At 40.0% G+C, this 20,191-nt stretch overlaps 1 protein-coding gene across 3 annotated transcripts in view; it reads right to left on the reverse strand.

The window, feature by feature from the left end:
- The window catches only part of LOC126293652 (ectopic P granules protein 5 homolog), a 393,414-nt gene that overhangs the window by 39,597 nt on the left and 333,626 nt on the right, over positions 1–20,191 (reverse strand). For all 3 annotated transcript variants that reach the window (XM_049986936.1, XM_049986934.1, XM_049986935.1), the window contains 3 exons: positions 11,956–12,231; positions 8,390–8,606; positions 3,877–4,086 (listed from right to left, as the gene is read on the reverse strand). In XM_049986936.1, the coding sequence (XP_049842893.1) occupies positions 3,877–4,086; positions 8,390–8,606; positions 11,956–12,231 (703 nt within the window). The remainder of the gene's footprint in view (positions 1–3,876; positions 4,087–8,389; positions 8,607–11,955; positions 12,232–20,191) is intronic.

The following is a 20,191-nucleotide window of genomic DNA, read 5'->3' on the forward strand; positions in this document are numbered from 1 at the left end:
GTACTGTTCAACCACAATGTTCCCTTGTGAAACATAGCTGAGCTATGCAATGCTCTCTGGGGAGTTCTGGACCTGTAGTAGGTGTTCTGGACTGAAGATCGGCTTCTTCCAGTCTTCGAATGTTCCTCTCACTAACATTGACTCCTCAGACCTGATGGATTCAATTTTATGCATCAGTACTGGTGGTGTGGCAGTTGCAGAGAACTTCTAGTGGTAAGAAGTGGCCATCTTCCTCTAACATTGCTCTTCTTGGACCTTTTGCTGGTCTCCTTGTAAAGCCTCCAGTTTCCCTGTACCTTCGTGCAGTTCTGGAAATTGTGAAAAGTGTAGTCCCCAACACTTTTGCAATGTAATGGATGTTGTGGCCATATTCCACTAAAGCCACAGCTTGTTCAGTGCTTAACGGCATGTTTACTCCACAAAGTCAATTACGACAATCACAGAAAGATTCTACAAACATGTATGACTAAAAGAGAACAATTCAGGGTACAATAGTAAGCACTATAGGAAAAGGAAAACATTACTCTCTCACATTTAGTGATGTGTTTTCCAGTTTGCTTGGGGAAAAACAACTGAAGCTAGTGTACTAAACAATCAACACTTCATTGCTTGCTCGCAAAGTTAACACCAATAATATACCCCTCTCAAAAAATCGGTTGAAGAGCTTCACTTTGATTAAATAGATAATTACACATAATTTATTGGTCGTTGCGTTTTCCGTGCAGGTCAGTGAAGAAGAGGGACAATATACAGAAACATTGCAAGAAATCCGTGCTTGAACATAAATTGAGATGCTAGTCAACCTGAAGGTTGACTCTTGTATTTGACCATGAAAGGCATCTGTGCAATGTCCTCAACACATTGTCAAGTGTCAGTCATATTTGGAATAGTTTTGTGTGTAGCTGCGACTGCACCAGGTCAGAGCTCAGTGAAATCAAAGTTGTTGGCACTTGCACGGTGGGTGCTTCTGTAACTAAGCTAGCTGAAGTGTTCGGTTTCTCAGAGACATTGTATCGAAGATTTATACCACATAGAGGGACAAGGAAAAACATCATCTGCTAAGTCACAATGAGGACAAAAGTGGGTTTTGAGTGATCATGACAGATGGTTACTCAAGAGGATTATGACAAAAAATAGAATGACAACAGCTGCGAAGGTAACTGCAGAACTCAATGTTGCACTAGTGAACTCTGTCAGCATCAAAACAACATAAAAGGGGCTTAAGAAGCAGGGAATTGCAGGTTTGAGCTAGTATTCTAAAACTACTCATCAGCGATGCAAATGCCCATAGGAGGAAAAGGAAGAGATTAGTGTTTAATGGCCCATTGACAACGAGGTCATTAGAGATGGAGCACAAGCTCGGATTGGGGAAGGAAAGTGGCCGTGCCCTTCTGAAGGAACCATCGCAGCATTTGCCTTAACCAATTTCCCACAGCAGGCAAACACGGTGCCGAGGCATAAAACTAGGACCATGGAGCAATGGAAGAAAGTCATTAGATCGGATGAGTCTGGGTTCACACTGTTTCCAACTTCTGGCGGAGCTCACATCTCAAAAAAAAAAAACAGGCACTCAGTCATTATTTGAGCAGTCGTAGTAAGGTATTCCATAGGTTCCGTGGTTACTATGCAAGGACACATTAATGCCAAAGATTATGTGACTGTTCTGGATGATCAGGTGCATCCCATGGTACAGTGTTTGTTCCCCAATGGTGATCCTGTATTCCAAGATGACAGATGCCCTGTTCACACAGCTTGCATTGCACAGGGCTGGTTCTGTGAGCTCGAGAGTAAATTGTCACATCACTCCTCACCCCCACAGGCATCAGATCTCAGTATAATCAAGCCTTTGTGGTTTACTTTGGAGAGAAGTGTGCACGATTGTTATCATAGTTACCTGAAATTGCCACTACGTTATGGAAAGAATGGTATAAGATACTTCTGAAAACCATACATGACCTGTTGTAATGCTAAAGCAGAGTTACTAAACACAGCCTTCCAAAATTCCTTCACCAAAGAAGACAAAGTAAATACTCCAGAATTCAAGTCAAGAACAGCTGACAATATGAATAAGTTACAAGTAGATATCCTCGAATTAGTGATGCAACTTATGTCACTTAATAAAAGCAAGTCTTCTGGTGCAGACTGTATTCCAATTAGGTTCCTTTCAGAGTATGCTGATGCAATAGCTCCATACTTAACATTCATATACAACCACTCACTCACAAAAGATTAATACCCAAAGACTGGACAGTTGCACAGGTCACACCAATATCCAAGAAGGGCACTAGGAGTAACCCGCTAAGTTACAGGCCTGTACCATTAACATCAATATGCAGCAGGATTCCGGAACATATATTGTGTTTGAACATTATGAATTACCTTGAAGAGAACAGTCTATTAACGCACAGTCAACACAGATTTAGAAAACATCATTCTTGTGACACAAGTAGCACTTTGCTCACAAGAAGTGTTGAGTGCTACTGATTTCAAACTGATTCCATATTTCTAGATTTCCAGAAAGCTGACACTGTACCACACAGGCAGCTTGTAGGAAATTGCATCCTTATGGAATATCATCTCAGTTATGTAACTGAAATTCATGATTTCCTGTCAGAAAAAGTAAAACAGAAGTGATTTTTTGCAGTCCCCAATGTAGTGTTATAGGCCATCTGCTGTTCCTTATCTATATAAATAATTTAAGAGACAATCCAAACTGGCACCTTACGTTGCTTGCAGATGATGCTGTTGTTTATCGTCTATTGAAGTCATCAGAAGATTAAAAAAAACTGCAAAAGATATCTGTATTGTGCGAAAATTGGCAGTTGACCCTAAATAATGAAAAGTGTGAGGTCATCCACATGTGCGCTAAAAGGAATCTGCAAAACTCCAGTTATACGATAAATCAATCAAATCTAAAGGCCGTAAATTCAACTAAATATCTAGTAATTGTAATAATGATCAACTTAAATTGAAAAGAACGTACAGAAAACACTATGGAGAAGGCAAATCAATGACTGCTATTTATCGGTAGAACACTTAGAAAATGTAACAGATCTACTAAACAGACTGCCCTGCCTATACTACACTTATCTGTCCTCTTTTGGAGTACTGCTGTGCAGTCTGGAATCCTTATCCGATAGAATTAATGGACTACATTGAGAAAGTTCGTTGGAGAGCAGCACATTTTGTATTATCACGAAATAGGTGAGAGATGTCACTGACATGATACAGGATTTGGGGTGGACACCATAAAAGAAAGGTTTTACAAAATTTTTTCCTCTGAATGCGAAAATATTTTGATGATGCTGATTTACATAGGGAGAAATGATCATAATAATACAATAAGGGAAATCAGAGCTCGGACTGGAGGATATGTGTTCGTTTTTCCACACGCTGTTCGAGAATGAGAATTATTGTGAAGGTGGTTCGTTGAACCTGCCAGCTACTTGAATGTGATTCGTAGAGTATCCATGATATATTTATCCATTGTGAGATAATAGCAAGTTGTTTTGAATGCCAACAGTTTTCCTACACCATATTAGGCACAGTAGTGTGTTGTTTCCATATTTTTGTCCACACCCTGTAGGAAAACATGAGGAGTAGTTGTAAATAACATTTCACTCCCTGCATTGTATCCCCACTACCTTCAAAGTCTTAAAGAGCATAGTCCAGGTAACACCGGAAAAAACTTTCTTCAAATACAATAAATGTAGGTTTGCCTTCTTCACAATTACAGATGAATTAATACACACAAAACCATAACTAACACAACTTAACTTGTTATTTTGCTGTACAAGTACAGTTGTACAGGGGCAGCTTGTGACAGTGCGACACTGTCTGTAGTGCAGCATAGTGTGCTGTCAGTGAGTTACTTACTTGTTAGTGACCGGGGCGGGCCTTCGCAGGCCGATAGCCCCCAACAGTGTGGAGCCCCACGTTCGGTCCTCGGCGAGGGCGAGCAGACGCGAAACGAGCGTCCGAAGGCAGGAGATGGCACCCTCCGTGTCCTCCGAGAATTCGCACTGCCGCTGTGCCAGCATCAGGCAGCGCCCCCACAGCAGTGCCAGCTTTGCCTCCACACTCTCCCTGCACGAAATAAACATGTCGGAGAAAAAATTAGTCATCCCCAAGAGACCTTTTTGTAATACTGTGTAACATCACGTCTAGGTTAGGTAACTGGGTGAGGGAGAGGGGCACACAAAATTCTAGCCAGCAGAAACCACTCGATGACTACGCAGTGACCAAGCAGCTTGACACACATCATCCTACTTTGTATGCACTGCTATTTTTCATGTATTAAGGTCTATACAAAAGTTTCGCTAACTCTATTCAAAATTCTGGTGTGAGAGTTCCTACATTAAGCAAGGTGGTAGAAACAAATTCCCCTGCAAAATTTTATTATTCATATCATTCAGTTTGTTGTCCTAGTTGCAGTGAGCTAGTTAGTTTCATCAGAAATGATGGCAATCAAAAGTTATTGCAAGTGTAAAATTGTATACATCCAGCCACGTAGAAAACCTTACTAGGTAGTACATCAGATGAATTTACAATTCCAAATAATGGCTACCATTGGCTGTAGAATGGAACAATGACAATGAAAATTTGTGCCGGACCGGGACTTGAACCCGGATTTCTCCCTTATCGCGAGTGGTCGCCTTACCATTTGGCTATCCGTGCACAACTCATGGCCAGACCCAAACTTCTATATGTCGTCAACCAACCAAGTTTGGGTCTGGCCGCCAGTTGTGCACTTACAGCCAAATGGTAAGGTGACTTCTCACGATAAGGGAGAAATCCGGGTTCGAGTCCCGGTCCAGAACAAATTTTCATTGTCATCATTCCATTCTACAGCCAATGGTAGCCATTATTTGCAATTGTGAATTCATCTGGTGTGTTTCATAATGGCTGTGGTCACCACAGTGCATCGTTGTCTGAATAACACAGGCACTGCAATATCGCATTAGGTAATAATTAATTTGGAAGGAAAGACCACTTAAAAATTAAAGAGCTAATTTTCTTCTTTCCAGTTAAGTATTTACATTAACTCAAATTAAATTAGTTTAAAAGATACTGTTAATTAAAGATTTCAATTAGTCCAAAATTTTAATGCCAATTATAGCCAAATTATTGTAAGTTCCTAGCATCTGTTCATATACTTTCGACAGCTTGATTTTTCTGGATGTGTTGACAGCCATATTAAAGAGCAAGAATCCTTACTTAAAAATTACTAAATTTTGAATAACTAAGTTTTAATATACAAAATGAATCCCCTAGCCATAAACCTGGGATTCCCATTACATAGGCATAAATACCGGTAATATACAAATAAAATATAGTGACAAAATCACTGGCTGATAAAAGATGACTTTCAGACCTATAAAAATTTTATAACGAAGTTCAGTAATATCCTGGAGTGAGTCTTTATAAAGCCAAAGATCACGCCATTTGTGTGAGTCTAGTTTTATTTTTCACTCTTGCTCCAGTCTGTGCTTTCAGTCGTTCTGTTCAGTGTCAGTTGTACAAAATCAGCACAGTAGGACGAGTCGATGTGACGAAATGGTAGAGAGGAGCTGTAATTTTTGGATGTGCTCATGACTGCTTGAATGAATTTATTCGTTTTGTTGAAGTATCAGAGTTTACTTCTCAACATGTCTACAAGGAATGGTTTACCACCCACAGCCAGCTAACATGGCTCAAGAAAAGCACTTGAAAGATGGGAGTGTCTACAGCATAGTGATCATGAAGATGTAGAAGAATGGGCAACAGTTGGTCACCTAGAGCCTTGAAACTATTATGTCAGTTCAAATTCACAGTGATCTCAGTACCTCTAGTCTGAACTACACCCTCCACACATTGAGGATTAAAAGTATCTTTAGGCCATCAGAGCACTGACATGTGCCTCCAGTGAGCTACTGTTCAGTTTGTGTATTGTTTGGGCCACTGGAGACATGCAGCTTTATGTTCAGTTTTGTGCAATGGCCTTTTGCCGAGTACCAGACTCCAGAGGCCGCAGCAAGCTGTTCCCTTCACAATGTTTACCTGAGAACTGTTTATTAAGGACCTGCATTCACTGGCAGAAGCAAATCCTCTCAGGTTTGAAACTGACTGTCACTGACAAGACATGACATTGGCCTCTGGTCCTTGCCAGTTAGGTCCTTTCTCGATCACTGTTCTTGAGCTGTTTTACACAGCTTGCTTGAATGGTAAACCAATTCCTTGTAGACAAATAGGGAAGTACACATTGATACATCAACAAAACCAACAAAATCATTCAAGTTATGGTCATGGGCACATGCAAAAACAGTAACTCCTTTCTTTGTTACATCAACCTATCTTACTGTGATTTTGTACATCTGGCTAGCACATATATACCACTTCACTGCCATAACTTGATCCAGTGGTGGAGGGTCACATGTTCTCAGTACCCATATAGTTATATGAAAACAAGCATGATATTTTTCCATAAGAAGAAGAAGAAAACCTTAACACTCCTATTTTCAGTAAACTCAACAAAAGATATTGTAAAACTAAATGGCTTTTGTCTAGATCACAAATCCTCTTCACTTAATGGGTGCACTACTGTGAAGGATTTGTTTTGTGACCAATATGTTTTACATGGAACGCTTTTCTATTTGCATAGATAAGTAACATTTATACAGGTTAAGTGGCGATACTTCATTTTGAGCAAGAATCTCCATCTAACACGCAAAGAGGAGTCACATCTTCACTATCACTTTTACAAAGTATGTTGAACTGCCCCTTCCCAGATATACAAGATCTTTTTAGAATTTCTAAGAAATTGCAGACATATGTTTGCAATGAAAACCAATGCACACAAAATGTTAAGTATTGTGCAGATAGCAAAATGCTCAATGATCTACACATTGTCCACAGAACTGTCAGCTAACACAAGCACATTGCAGGAAATGACAAAGATCACACTATATTCAATGGGTGGCCATCAAATGACAGGAGCCACAAGCAGAACTCACATATCCATAATGCCATTAGCTTGTCATAAGATGGGCACGTGCGCGTCCACGTGTCTGTTTACTATTGACGTAGGCCATAATGGCTGAAAGCTATAATTGTGAGACTCTTTTTGTTGTGCCTATCTGCGACTCAGTGGAGCATCTCCACTATATGGTGAGTAGCAACTTTCCTTCTTATAATAAGTGAAATAATAATGGAAGACCAAGAATGAAGCGCTCAGATTACAAAGCATATGTGACAAGGAAGCAGTCTCTCTCCCCACCTGTTCAACAGGTACGTCTAAGAAGAAATGACAGAAATAAAATAAACATTCAGGAAAGATATTAAAATTCATGCTAGAAAAACATTGATGACAAGGTTTGCTGATGACCTGGCTATAACAAATAGATACTAGGAAGAATAGTAGGATGTACGACTTGGAAAATAAACTGAAGAAAGATGAAAGTACTAACGAGTTACAGAAATTAGATTAGTGATAAATCATATATAGTCTGTATTCCTGATATGTACTGAGTCTCACTTTTATTTATGATAATGATGTAGGCCCAAGCCTATGCTGGTACAAATTTTAATTCATTGCTTTGGTCTGCATCATTATCACAGATTACTGATAAACCTAATGTCAAAGTTGGGGACCACAAAGAAGATGAAGAAAAGTAGTTCTGCTACCTTGTGAGCAAGAGGACAGGCAAACAGAGCATTTCTGGCCAAAAGAAGTCTCCCAGCACTAAATACAATGGGAAAAATAATGCAAAATTAGAGGTTTTTAGTGGAATCGGTATTTTTTATGAGATATTGCAAAATCTGTAATCTTGCCATACAAAAATGTAATAAATCTAAGGATGGCAGTTTATTAATATTCGTAACTCATTGTTATTGAATGTTAAAAGTCTGAGGTTCTAATCATAAACTGACAGTTCATTTCCTACATAATGAACTTTGACATGATGACAAAAACAGCAGAGAATTTGTCAAACCAAAATTGTCAGAAAAAACACCAAACTTGGGCAGGAAATAAAAAAATTTCTTCCTGTCTCTGTATATAACGATGTTGAAAATTACATGGACTGATTAGATAAGAAATGAGATGAATTCCCATACCATCAGTGTGGAAGAAATATGTGGAGAACAGTGACAAGAAGGGACAGGATGATAGGACATGTTAAAACTTCAGAGATGAGCTGCGTGTTAGTGGAGGGCGTTGTAGAGGATAGAAACTGTAGGGGAAACAGCCAATAAATAACTGAGGACATTGAGTGGAAGTGCTACCCTGAGGTGAAGAGCATGTCACAAGAGGTTGGAAAAAGAACACTGCACCATGTGGTGAAGCCCAGGTGTAATTTTCTGGACAGCCAGTTCTGTTACCCTATCAGCAAACATAGCGGATGCAACATACCCAGGCTTGACGGCGCCCATCCAGTCGGTGAGCTTGGCGAGCACGGCGGCCTCCTCGCGGATGTCGCGGCAGGAGGGCAGCTTCTTGAGCAGCAAGGCGTGCAGCGTCAGCACGTGGCCGCCCGAGGTCAGTGCCTCTTCCAGAGCCGGTGTCAGTGCGGGCGGCGACAGCATCGACACCGCGCATTGCCACGTCGGGCGCGGGTCCGTCTCGGTCCCTGTGACCAAAAAATTCCATCTGAGAATTTGCTGACAGCAGCTATTAATTTATTTATCTTTAGGTTTACTACTGTCATATGCTACACCGATGTAGTTACACATTCTGATTATTTTTTCCCTAGTGTATGTCTCTGACACTTTGGCTAAAACATACAAACTATAAGCGATGATAAAAATATACAACCAACTTTTTGAAGTAGAACTTTCAAGATGCCTACATGAGAACACAGTGTATTAATCTCACGCTCCATTCTGTAACATCAATACTTTGTTGCTAAGTAATGGGTTAGCTCAAAAAATTATTCCACAACACACCAGGTGAAAATCAGCAAAATGTTAAGGGGCTGATTCGTTTGTTTTCAAGCAATTATACAAAGACAAAATGTAGCTGAAAATAATTGTTTGAGTAGCTCACTAATATACTTCTACCAGTTCAAGTTTTCATCAACATGTGTACCCAAAATGTAGAGCATTCTTTCCTATTTACTGACACATGTTCATGAGCTACATCAGTTGTCGGTATGACTCTACCTGTTGTGCAAAACTGAAGGTAGTTCGTTTTCTCAAAATTAAGGGAGAGAGATCTTTCAGACAACCACTTAAGAAATCTTTGGAAAGTATGATTAATAATTTCTTCTGCACATTTATTTGTTGCTTATTTAGCCTGACCAGAATAGGGCCTTAATGCCAGAGCATCACACACAAAAGTTATTACAAAAGTTCCCATTAATAATAATAATAATAATAGTAATAATAATAATAATAATAATAATAATAATGAGGAAGAGGAAGGGGGGAGGGGTCTGAAAAGGTGATCACATATTCATTTGACAAAGGTATCTGACATTCTGCAAATAGGGTATTACATTGTCATCAAATTTTCTTTGACATCAATAGTCCCTTTAGAATTGCCAAAGAAGATTCTGTACTGTGCTTTGCAGTTACACGTACCACAAATGCATTGTATTTACATTTGGAACAGGAGCAGAAGAAAAGAAAAAGGAAACATACCTAGCTGAAACCACGGGTTTGACAGCAAGATGCTAAAAGCATCCAACACAGTTTGTTACAATTCCTGCAAGTCAAGGATGTAAAGGCATACGAAAATTACTTGTGAATGGATGAGAATACATTTCAACATCTGGTCAAGAAAGAGGCTTCTCATATTACAAAGCAGAACACTCGCCTCAGAAATACTATATTCACAAAAAACAGACTTACAATAACACTGTAATTTCTAGCAACAGGAGAAAGCTACTCTAGTTTACAGTACATCACTCAAATGCCACAGTGCACATTGATGAAAATAATACCAGGAATGTGTGAAACTATTTATAAAACACAGAAGGAGGAATATCTGAATGCAAATAACTGATTAGGACATACTACAGCCATTATGGAATATTTTTATTTCTAGAAAAGTTGTAGATTTTATCCATTATATACTCTGCATTACTCTCGCTTCTTATTCTATTTTTGTATTTGCACAGTGACATGTCAAGTCAGGTCAGATCAGATCAGATCAGATCAAATATCAGAACCATGCTGATAGTTTTCTTTTATTTTGAAGGATTAATTCATCATGAATTTGTGCCATGGGGACAAACTGTTAATGGTTGGTTGGGTTGATATGGGGGAAGAGATCAAACAGCGAGGTCATTGGTCTCATTGGATTAGGAAAGGATGGGAGGGAAGTCGGCTGTGCCCAGGAGAAGGAACCACCCCTGCATTTGCCTGAATCGGTTTAGGGATATGATGCAAAACTAAATCAGGATTGCCAGACACAGGATTGAGCCGGTGTCCTCCTGAATGCAAGTCCAGTGTGCTAATCTGCCCACACGGTAAACTGTTAATAAATGGTACTAGCCGGGCCTGTTGTGATACCTGAAATGTGGTGAGATAATTCATGGCTCTTGCATCACAATAATGTAGCTGCACATTCATCCCTGTTGGTGCGTGACTAAATCACTGTGCTGCCTCATTCTCTGTACTCTCCGCACCTGGCCCCTGCAGCTTTTTTTATTTCCAAAGTTGAAAACCTCATTGAAAGGATTAAGATTTGCAACAATAGACAAGGTAAAAGAAAATTTGCAGATGGTGCTTCACGTGATCCAGCAAGAGGCATACCTAGACCGTTTCCAGAAGTGGAAATGGTGTTGGGAGCAGTGTATCAACTGTGGAGGAGAGTCTTTCAAAGGAGATCATGCACAATAAGTAAAAGGTAAGCGTAGAAAATTTTTGTGGCCAAAGTTCAGAAATTGTTTGAACAGACCTCATACATCACAAATGTATCATATATAATCATTCATTGTCAGTTCCATACTGCTCGAGTTTTTGTACGAAAGTCAAGTAGGGTGAGTATTAGAGTCTCCATGAACTTGTTTTTAAGCTCCAAAGGAGATATTTTTTTTATTTCTGTAGTGAGTGAAATGATGCTGACACTTTCTTACCAACTGCAGCTGTGTGTTCAGTTGAGTCTAAATAATGGTCGGACAGACAGACAGACAGACAGAAGAGCAAAACACCTTTCATATAAGAATAGACTCTAATAATTATATTACTTAAATATCATATTAAGTTATCGTTGAACCAAATTGTATCCCTGTGTAACAACTTGTTTAGAACTTTGTATTTTTGACTAGAGTGGTCCAATGAAGGCCATAAAATAAATAATAATAATGGTCGGAATTATCCCCAAGTTCTTTGCAGAAGATGAAAAGGTTATTTCTGTGCCATTTAGGATTAATGGTGGAAGGGTGTCTCTGAACTGTGGGGTAATAAGTCTTTTGTGAGGAACTGTGATTGCTTGTGCTTTAGATGAGTTACGTTTTAAGCCTATGTTCTACACCCACACTGATAGGGCAAGTAAATCGGCATTTACAAGGTGGATGTCTGTGCACATGTTTGTTGGATTTGTACTCAGATATAACTGAATGTTGTCATTGTATACATGATATTTTCAGTGGGAGAGAATAGCTGACACATTAACATACAATAAGGGTACAATACTTGGCCCTATGGAACCTCTGATACTAAGTCCCTCCATAGAGACCTTTTTGTTTCCATCATTACACACTGTTTGTGAGATGTAAAGTACGAGTAGAACCATTGTACAGCACTTCCAGAAAAAATTTGGCTTGTGAGTTTAGCAAGCAATCTCAAAGTCAAGAGTGTAAAAAGCTTTGCTCAAATCCAAAATAGCACATAATAGTCAGCTTCTGTTTATCCATGGCTTTTTGCAACACATCCATAACTTTCATAACAGTAGTTAGTTTTTGGCAAAGTTGTAGTCTTACGAAATTACCCACTGACAATATAGATCTATGCTGCAGCTTATCGATTTCTTACCTAGTCCGCCCTGGTGGTCCTCCGGCTCGGGCATGCGGAAGAACGCCTCAAGCGCCGCCTCGAGCACGGCACCCAGGGCCTGCGGGCTCGACGCCAGCGTCGGCGCAGCTACCTTGAGCAGCGAACGCAGCACGCAGCTGCGGCCGTCGCGGCTCGCCAGCCAGCTGCAGAGTTCACTCAGGGCGAGCGGTGCCAGCGACTGGGGCTGTGCGGCCAGCGGCACCACCTCCGACAGCAGGAAGCCGCACTCTGCTACTTGCTGCGGGGATGGCACGCCTGTGGGTGGATGAGTGCAAGAGAGTTAGGGTCGAGTAGGTTTGGGCAAGACTGCATAATACATCTAAGGTACAGTAATTCATTTCAGTGGGTATTGCCTCTTCATTTTAGGTCATGTAATCATTTTCATACATAAAATTCACACAAATTATTACAGATTTAGACTACCTAACATAGTTGATGCAAACAGAGCTGTTTATTATAACAACAATAAACAAACTCAGGATGCAAAGATTGTTTTGTAAGTTTTTTTTTTTTTTTTTTAATTCCACGATCAATTTTGAGACTTCTTGCAGTCAGAGATATCAGTGCACATAGTACACCTTTTGCAAATAATCACATGTCAATAGTGTGGTTATCAATATGCCCAAGAAACCCACCATGATGATGCCTCAGTGGTGTAATGTAATGGCACCTTTCTGACTCCCAGTCATACAAGTGCACATTCACCTACAATAGATGTGGCATGAAATAACTACAAAGTTTAGTATTAATAGTTCATTGTGATTCCAGTAGATACTGATCTACTTTTGACATTCTCACAATGAGATACCTCAGAGAACACGATTATGCGGCATATGTGGTACGGGTTAGAACTTTGTATCATGAACTTTTCCAGTTGTTTTATATTGGTTTCAATTGTTTGAGTGGTTCATGTTTTTAGATTTATTCCTGCTGTACACTATTTCTTAATTTTAAACACTAAAGATGGATGCCGACATTGCACGCTAATGTGTAACATGTTTGGTAGAAAATGATTTTGCATTAGTATTTTTACTTTGTGAATAATCGTGGTTCATCGTGTGGGTTCCTGTAGTCATGTCCTAGTTCATGAACCACAGGCAACATATGAGTGGCCAAGTAAGTGGTCCCAACATTCGGGATACCAGTTACTTTGGAATAAGGCTGGGCATCTCGGACATATTCTGAGTCGTGGTCACTTTTGTGCTCACACGGCAAAGGCTACCAAATCCACCGGTTAGTCCCTCAACCATTAGGAGTAAAACCCAATGGGACCCGGGGCAAGCTTCCCCAGTACTTTAAATATGATGCTGGCAACAATCAGAGCAAAATGCCTCGGACCTTTGGAGGTGACGGAGTCCCACCTTTAATTGACAAACTAGGGACTCCTAAGATACGACTTGGCAAACAAATGGTAATGAGATGGGGAGCTATTAATATCAATGGGGGCTACTCTGGGAAGAAGGTAGAGCTGGCAGAGGCTGCAAGTAAGATGGGGCTGGACGTTTTAGCTGTTAGTGACATTTGGGTAAGGGGTGAGAAAGAAGAGGAAGTGGGAGAATACAAGGTCTACCTGTCAGGAGTCAAAGCAGGAATAGCACAATGGGGTGTAGGGCTTTACATCAGGAAAGAAATGGAACCCAGCGTAGTTGTAATAAGGTATGTAAACAAATGGCTGATGTGGATAGATTTGACAGTGTCTAGCAAGAAAATTAGGATTGTGTCAGTATATTCACATTGTGAAGGGACAGATCAAGATAAGATGGATAGCTTTTATAAGGCTCTCAGTGATGTAGTTGTTAGAGTAAAGGACAAGGACAGTGTTCTGCTCATGGGTGATTTTAACTCCAGGATTGGAAATCGAGCAGAAGGGTATGAAAAGGTTATGGGTAAATTTGGAGAGGATATGGAGGCCAATAGGAACAGGAAACAACTCTTGGATTTCTGTGCCAGTATGGGCTTAGTAATCACAAACTCCTTTTTTAAACATAAGAACAATCACCGGTATACTTGGGAAGGCAGGGGAACCAGATCTGTCATTGACTATATAATAACAGATCAGGAATTCAGGAAGGCTGTGAGGGACACGCGTGTATTCAGGGGATTCTTTGATGACACTGATCATTATTTAATCTGCAGTGGAATTGGGACTGTGAGGCCGAAAGTGCAGGAGGTCAGGTCCATATGTAAGAGGATAAGAGTGGAGAAACTTCAGGATAAGGAAATCAGGCACAAGTACATAACAGCGATCTCAGAAAGGTACCAGTTAGTTGAATGTAGTCAATTACAGTCATTGGAAAAGGAATGGACAAGGTACAGGGACGCAGTACTAGAAGTGGCTAAAGAATGTCTTGGAACAGTAGTGTGTAAAAGTAGGATGAAGCAAACAGTTTGGTGGAATGACGCAGTCAAGGCAGCCTGTAAAAGGAAAAAGAAGGTGTATCAAAAATGGCTACACACTAGAACTCAGGTAGACAGAGAAAGTTATGTTGAAGAAAGAAACAAAGCCAAACAGATAATTGCAGCATCCAAGAAGAAATCTTGGGAAGACTTTGGAAACAGGTTGGAGACTATGGGTCAAGCTGCTGGAAAACCGTTCTGGAGTGTAATTAGCAGTCTTCGAAACGGAGGTAAGAAAGAAATGACAAGTATTTTGGACAGGTCAGGAAAACTGCTGGTGAAACCTGTGGATGCCTTGGGCAGATGGAGGGAATATTTTGATGAGTTGCTCAATGTAGGTGAAAATACGATCAGTAAATGTTTCAGATTTTGAGGTAGAATGTGATAGGAATGATGATGGAAATAGGATCGCATTTGAGGAAGTGGAGAAAATGGTCAATAGATTGCAGTGCAATAAAGCAGCTGGGGTGGATGAAATTAAGTCGGAACCTATCAAATACAGTGGAATGTCAGGTCTTAAATGGCTACACAGGATAATTGAAATGGCCTGGGAATCGGGACAGGTTCCATCAGACTGGACAAAAGCAGTAATCACACCAATCTTTAAACATGGAAACAGAAAAGATTGTAACAACTACAGAGGTATCTCTTTAATCAGCATTGTGGGTAAAATCTTCTCAGGTATTGTTGAAAGAAAAGTGCGAGTATTAGTTGAGGACCAATTGGATGAAAATCAGTGTGGGTTTAGGCCTCTTAAAGGTTGTCAGGACCAGATCTTTAGCTTACGGCAAATAATGGAGAAGTGTTATGAGTGGAACAGGGAATTGTATCTATGCTTTATAGATCTAGAAAAGGCATATGAACGGGTTCCTAGGAGGAAGTTATTGTCTGTTCTACGAGATTATGGAATACGAGGCAAACTTTTGCAAGCAATTAAAGGTCTTTACATGGATAGTCAGGCAGCAGTTAGAGTTGACGGTAAATTGAGTTCATGGTTCAGAGTAGTTTCAGGGGTAAGACAAGGCTGCAACCTGTCTCCACTGTTGTTCATATTATTTATGGATCATATGTTGAAAACAATAGACTGGCTGGGTGGGATTGAGATATGTGAACACAAAATAAGCAGTCTTGCATATGCAGATGAGTTATTTGTGATGGCACATTCGATTGAAAGTTTGCAAAGTAATATTTCAGAGCTAGATCAGAAATGTACGGACTATGGTATGAAGATAAGCATCTCCAGAATGAAAGTAATGTCAGTGGGGAAGAAATATAAACGGATTAAGTGCCAAATAGGAGAAACAAAGTTAGAACAGGTGGACGGTTTCAAGTACTTTGGATGCATATTCTCACAGGATGGCAACATAGTGAAAGAACTGGAAGCGAGGTGTAGCAAAGCTAATGCAGTGAGCACTCAGCTACGATCTACTCTCTTCTGCAAGAAGGAAGTCAGTACCAAGACTAAGTTATCTGTGCACCGTTCAATCTTTCGACCAACTTTGTTGTATGGGAACGAAAGCTGGGTGGATTCAGGGTACCTTATCAACAAGGTTGAGGTTACGGATATGAAAGTAGCTAGGATGATTGCAGGTACTAGTAGATGGGAACAATGGCAGGTGGGTGTCCACAATGAGGAAATCAAAGAAAAACTGGGAATTAACTCTATAGATGTAGCAGTCAGGACGAACAGGCTTAGATGGTGGGGTCATGTTACACGCAGGGGAGAAACAAGGTTACCCAAGAGACTCATGGGTTCAGCAGTAGAGGGTAGGAGGAGTCGGGGCAGACCAAGGAGAAGGTACCTGGTTTCGGTTAAGAATGATTTTGAAGTAATAGGTTTAACATCAGAAGCGGCACCAATGTTAGCACTGAATAGGGGATCATGGAGTAATTTTATAAGGGGGGCTATGCTCCAGACTGAATGCTGAAAGGCATATTCAGTCTTAAATGATGATGATGTGAATGATGTTATCATTGGTCAAACTAAATAATTATAGCCATTTTAGCATCTTCTACTTTGTCATATGATGTTCTAACAAGTCAGCAGTGGACTACCGGTAATTTCACATTCCGAATGTATACCGTATGGGGCACAAAATAGACTGTAAGCAGGACAGACCCTCACAGCATACGTCCTTTGCAGCATTCACATATTCATGCACCGTTCTTGTCAGTTTAAACATTGTGTAAATACTGTGTCTTCCAAGCACTCTGATTATGTGTTCTGCGACTGTTTTTACAAATGGGAGGAAAACTTTCCATTTATTTGATTGTTTTTCACCAGAAGCTCCAGATATTTTAGGCTATAGTGCTCTAGTTATCTCTTTGTTGGAGTAGCTGTTTCTTCTGAAGGCAGCCGAATTATTTAGCCTGCCAATAACCATAGTTTACAGATTCTTTTAGCCTTGTCCAGCGAAGTTTTGATCACTTCTCTGGTGATTGGATTTTTTGTAAAGGTATTGTATAGTTGCAATCATGAACAATGGCAGTTGAGTTTTGACTTGTTCTGTGCACCTATGTCACGTATTCTCCCAATCGACATTCAGTAGTGTTTTGAAAATTCTGCTGTGAATGCCATAGCTAATGTGAGCATTAAACATGATCGTAGCAAGTTGTTTAGTGAATTTTCAATTCTATTTGTTGTGAGTTGTCATCGCTGATTGGTGAGGTAAGTGATAATGTCTGCATAAGCAGGCAGGAGACATAATTTTGCAGGATACAAGCTTTCTTCAAGTGGAAAACATGAGCATGTGTGTACCACAACTTTCACTTAGAACTGTCAACAACGCAATTCTCGTCCGTGCCTTGACATGCACTAACCGCCATTGTTTGTAAACTTTCTAAAGAAACAGAGACTACTGCATAATAGGTGTAAAACAAAGCACAGGTCTATAAACACAGAGATGCTGAATGAAAGGCGTTTGGCCGTCTGACGGCAATGCTTGAAGCCTTCAGTAACTACCGCCGCAGAATATTGTCAAATGATATTTCACTAAACAGAAATTCCAGTCATGTGAAATGCCTGCTACTGCCACTACAGTTTGTGTCCAGTCACTCACAAATGAGACTGGAACTGAAATTGAGGGTAGAAAAGTGAAAGTGAGATTTTTAACTCCATTTTTAAATGTTCATGTATAAAGGAAAACACAAGAGAACTGTACCTATTTAATCCTTGCACCACTTAAAACGTGAGTGTTAGTGTCAGTGATGTTCAGAACAGCTGAAATTAAAAACCAAATAAAGCTTCAGGGCCCAACGAAATCCCTATATGGTTCTACACTGAATTTGCGGCTGAGTTGGCTCCTCTTGTAGATCCCTTCTACAAAAACTTGTGCCCAGTAATTGGAAGAAAGCACAGATTACACTCATTTACAAGCAGGGTCAAAACTACTGTCCAATATCCTTGACATCAATTTGTCGTAGAATCTAAATATTCTGAGCTCAAACATAATGATGTATCTCAAACAGAATGACCTCCTCCATGCCAACCAGCACGAATTCTGGAAACATTCAATCATGTTAAACCCAACTCATACTGTTCTCACGTGAAATGCTGAAAGTTATGGATCGAGGCAGTCAGGTAGGTGCAGTATTTCTTGATTTCTGGAAAGCATTTGTATCACACCTATGGTTATTGTCAAAAGTAGGAACATATGGTGTATCAAGTGAAATTTTTGACTGTACTGAGGATTTTTGGTACGGAGGACACAGCATGTTAACTCGGATGGAGAGTCGTGGTCAGATGTAGAAGTAACTTTGGATGCACCCCAGGAAAGAGTGTTGAGACCCTTGCTGTTCATGTTGTATATCAATTACCTTGCAAACAATATTAATAGCAACTTCAGGCTTTCTGCAGATGATGCAGTTACGTATAATGAAGTACTACAGTCTGAAAGAAGCTGCATTAATATTCAGTCAGCTCTTGGTAAGGTTTCAAAGTGGTGTGAAGACTGGCAACTCGCTATAAATGTTCAGAAATGTAAAACTGTGCCCTTCACACAACAAAACAGTAGTATCCTTTGACAATAAAATCAATGAGCCACAGCTGGAATCATCTATCTCATTCAAAGGCCTGGGTGTTACATTTTGAAGGGACGTGATACGTATTGATCGCTAATGCCCAGTCATGGGTAAAACAGGCAGCAAACTTTGATTTATTGGTAGAATACTGGGTAGTGCCACCAATCTACAAAGGAAATGGCTTACAAATCACTTGTACAACCCATCCTAGAATATTGTTCAAGTATGTGTGATCCTTACCAGACACGACTAACAGGAGAAATTGAATGTATACAGAGATGGGGAGCATGAATGGTCACAGGTTTATTTGATCTATGGGTGAGTGTCACAGAGATACTGCAGAAACTGAAACAGCACGCTCCTGAAGATACATGTGAACTGACCTGAGAAAGCTACTTACACATTTTCAAGAACCAGCTTTAAATGATAAATACAACTCCCTATTTACCATTAACATAGGAATTATGAGTTTAAGATTAGATTAATTACAGCATAGATGGAAGCATTTAAACAGTCATTTTCCCCATGCTCCATACATGAATGGAATGGGAAGAAACCCAAACAAGTTGTACAGTGGTTTGTGGAGTGTAGATGTAGTAAACACTTTTCTTTAAAAAGGTTAATGCCAAAAGAGTTAAAATCTAAGCTGGGTGAAGTTCAGGGAACATCTGCTCCTATGTTTGCAACTGTGTACAACTAAGAATGAGTTTAAACATGGCCGTACATCCACAAAAGATGAGCAGCATTCGGGAGATCTGGTGGAAGTGAACAAAAGGCTCAGAAGAAGGCAAAGACAATGAAACTGGCCAGCAAGGTGATGGCTACAGTTTCTTGGGATGCATGCAGAATTATCTACGTCAATTGCTTAAAAGGGAAAAACAACTACAGAGTATTATGCATCATTACTGGACTGGCTGAACAAAGAAATCAAAGAAAAACGTCCTCCTTTGAGAAAGGAAAAGATCCTCTTCCAACATGACAATGCATGGATGAATGCCTGCACAGTTTTGATGACCAAAATTATGACACTGAAGTTTCAATTACTGCAACACCCACTGTACTCACCAGATTTAGCCCCTAGTAATTTTCTTTTATTTGCAAACTTGAGAAAATGGTTTGGCAGACAACGATTCATCATCGAATGAGGCAGTCATCATCCAATTGGTTGTATATTTTGCATACCTTCCAAAATCTTACTTTTTAGAATATTTAAAAAAGTTGCAGCAACACTTAAAAAGTGTATAGAGTTAAAAGAAGATTATGTTCAAAACTATATACCCCAAAACAACTTGTTTTCTAAGGACTTGCTGAATGACACTTGTACGATTCTACACTGCTGGAAAAAAAGTACACCATTTTAGAGGTTTCCAGCTAACTCAAGATTTATTGTTGCATAAGTGCATATGGAGTATATTAAAGGATTACATTTACAGAGCAATAGTGCAAGCAGTTCTGAGCTACCAGGTATCAGGTACCAAGTATCAAACCATGCTGTAACACCAAATTTGTACATGGTGCAGCCTCCATGGGCAGCAAAGCATGCACTGATTCTGGCCTCCAGTTGATCATACAGATGGCAAATACTGTCCTGAGATACATTATGCCACCAATGCCTATTCATGTAGTTCTATAAGGGTTGTTGGTTAATGAGTCACACAAGTCATTTCGCATCCTATCATATCCCACATGTGCTCTATTGGAGACAAGTCTGGAGATCATGCTAGCCAGGGAAGTTGCTGCACATCTTGAAGAGCACAATGATTTTGTTTACGGGGAGTGTGTGGGTGAGCATTATCCT

The sequence above is a fragment of the Schistocerca gregaria genome, chromosome 10, assembly GCF_023897955.1.
Source record: "Schistocerca gregaria isolate iqSchGreg1 chromosome 10, iqSchGreg1.2, whole genome shotgun sequence".
NCBI classification, from domain to species: Eukaryota; Metazoa; Arthropoda; class Insecta; order Orthoptera; family Acrididae; genus Schistocerca; species Schistocerca gregaria.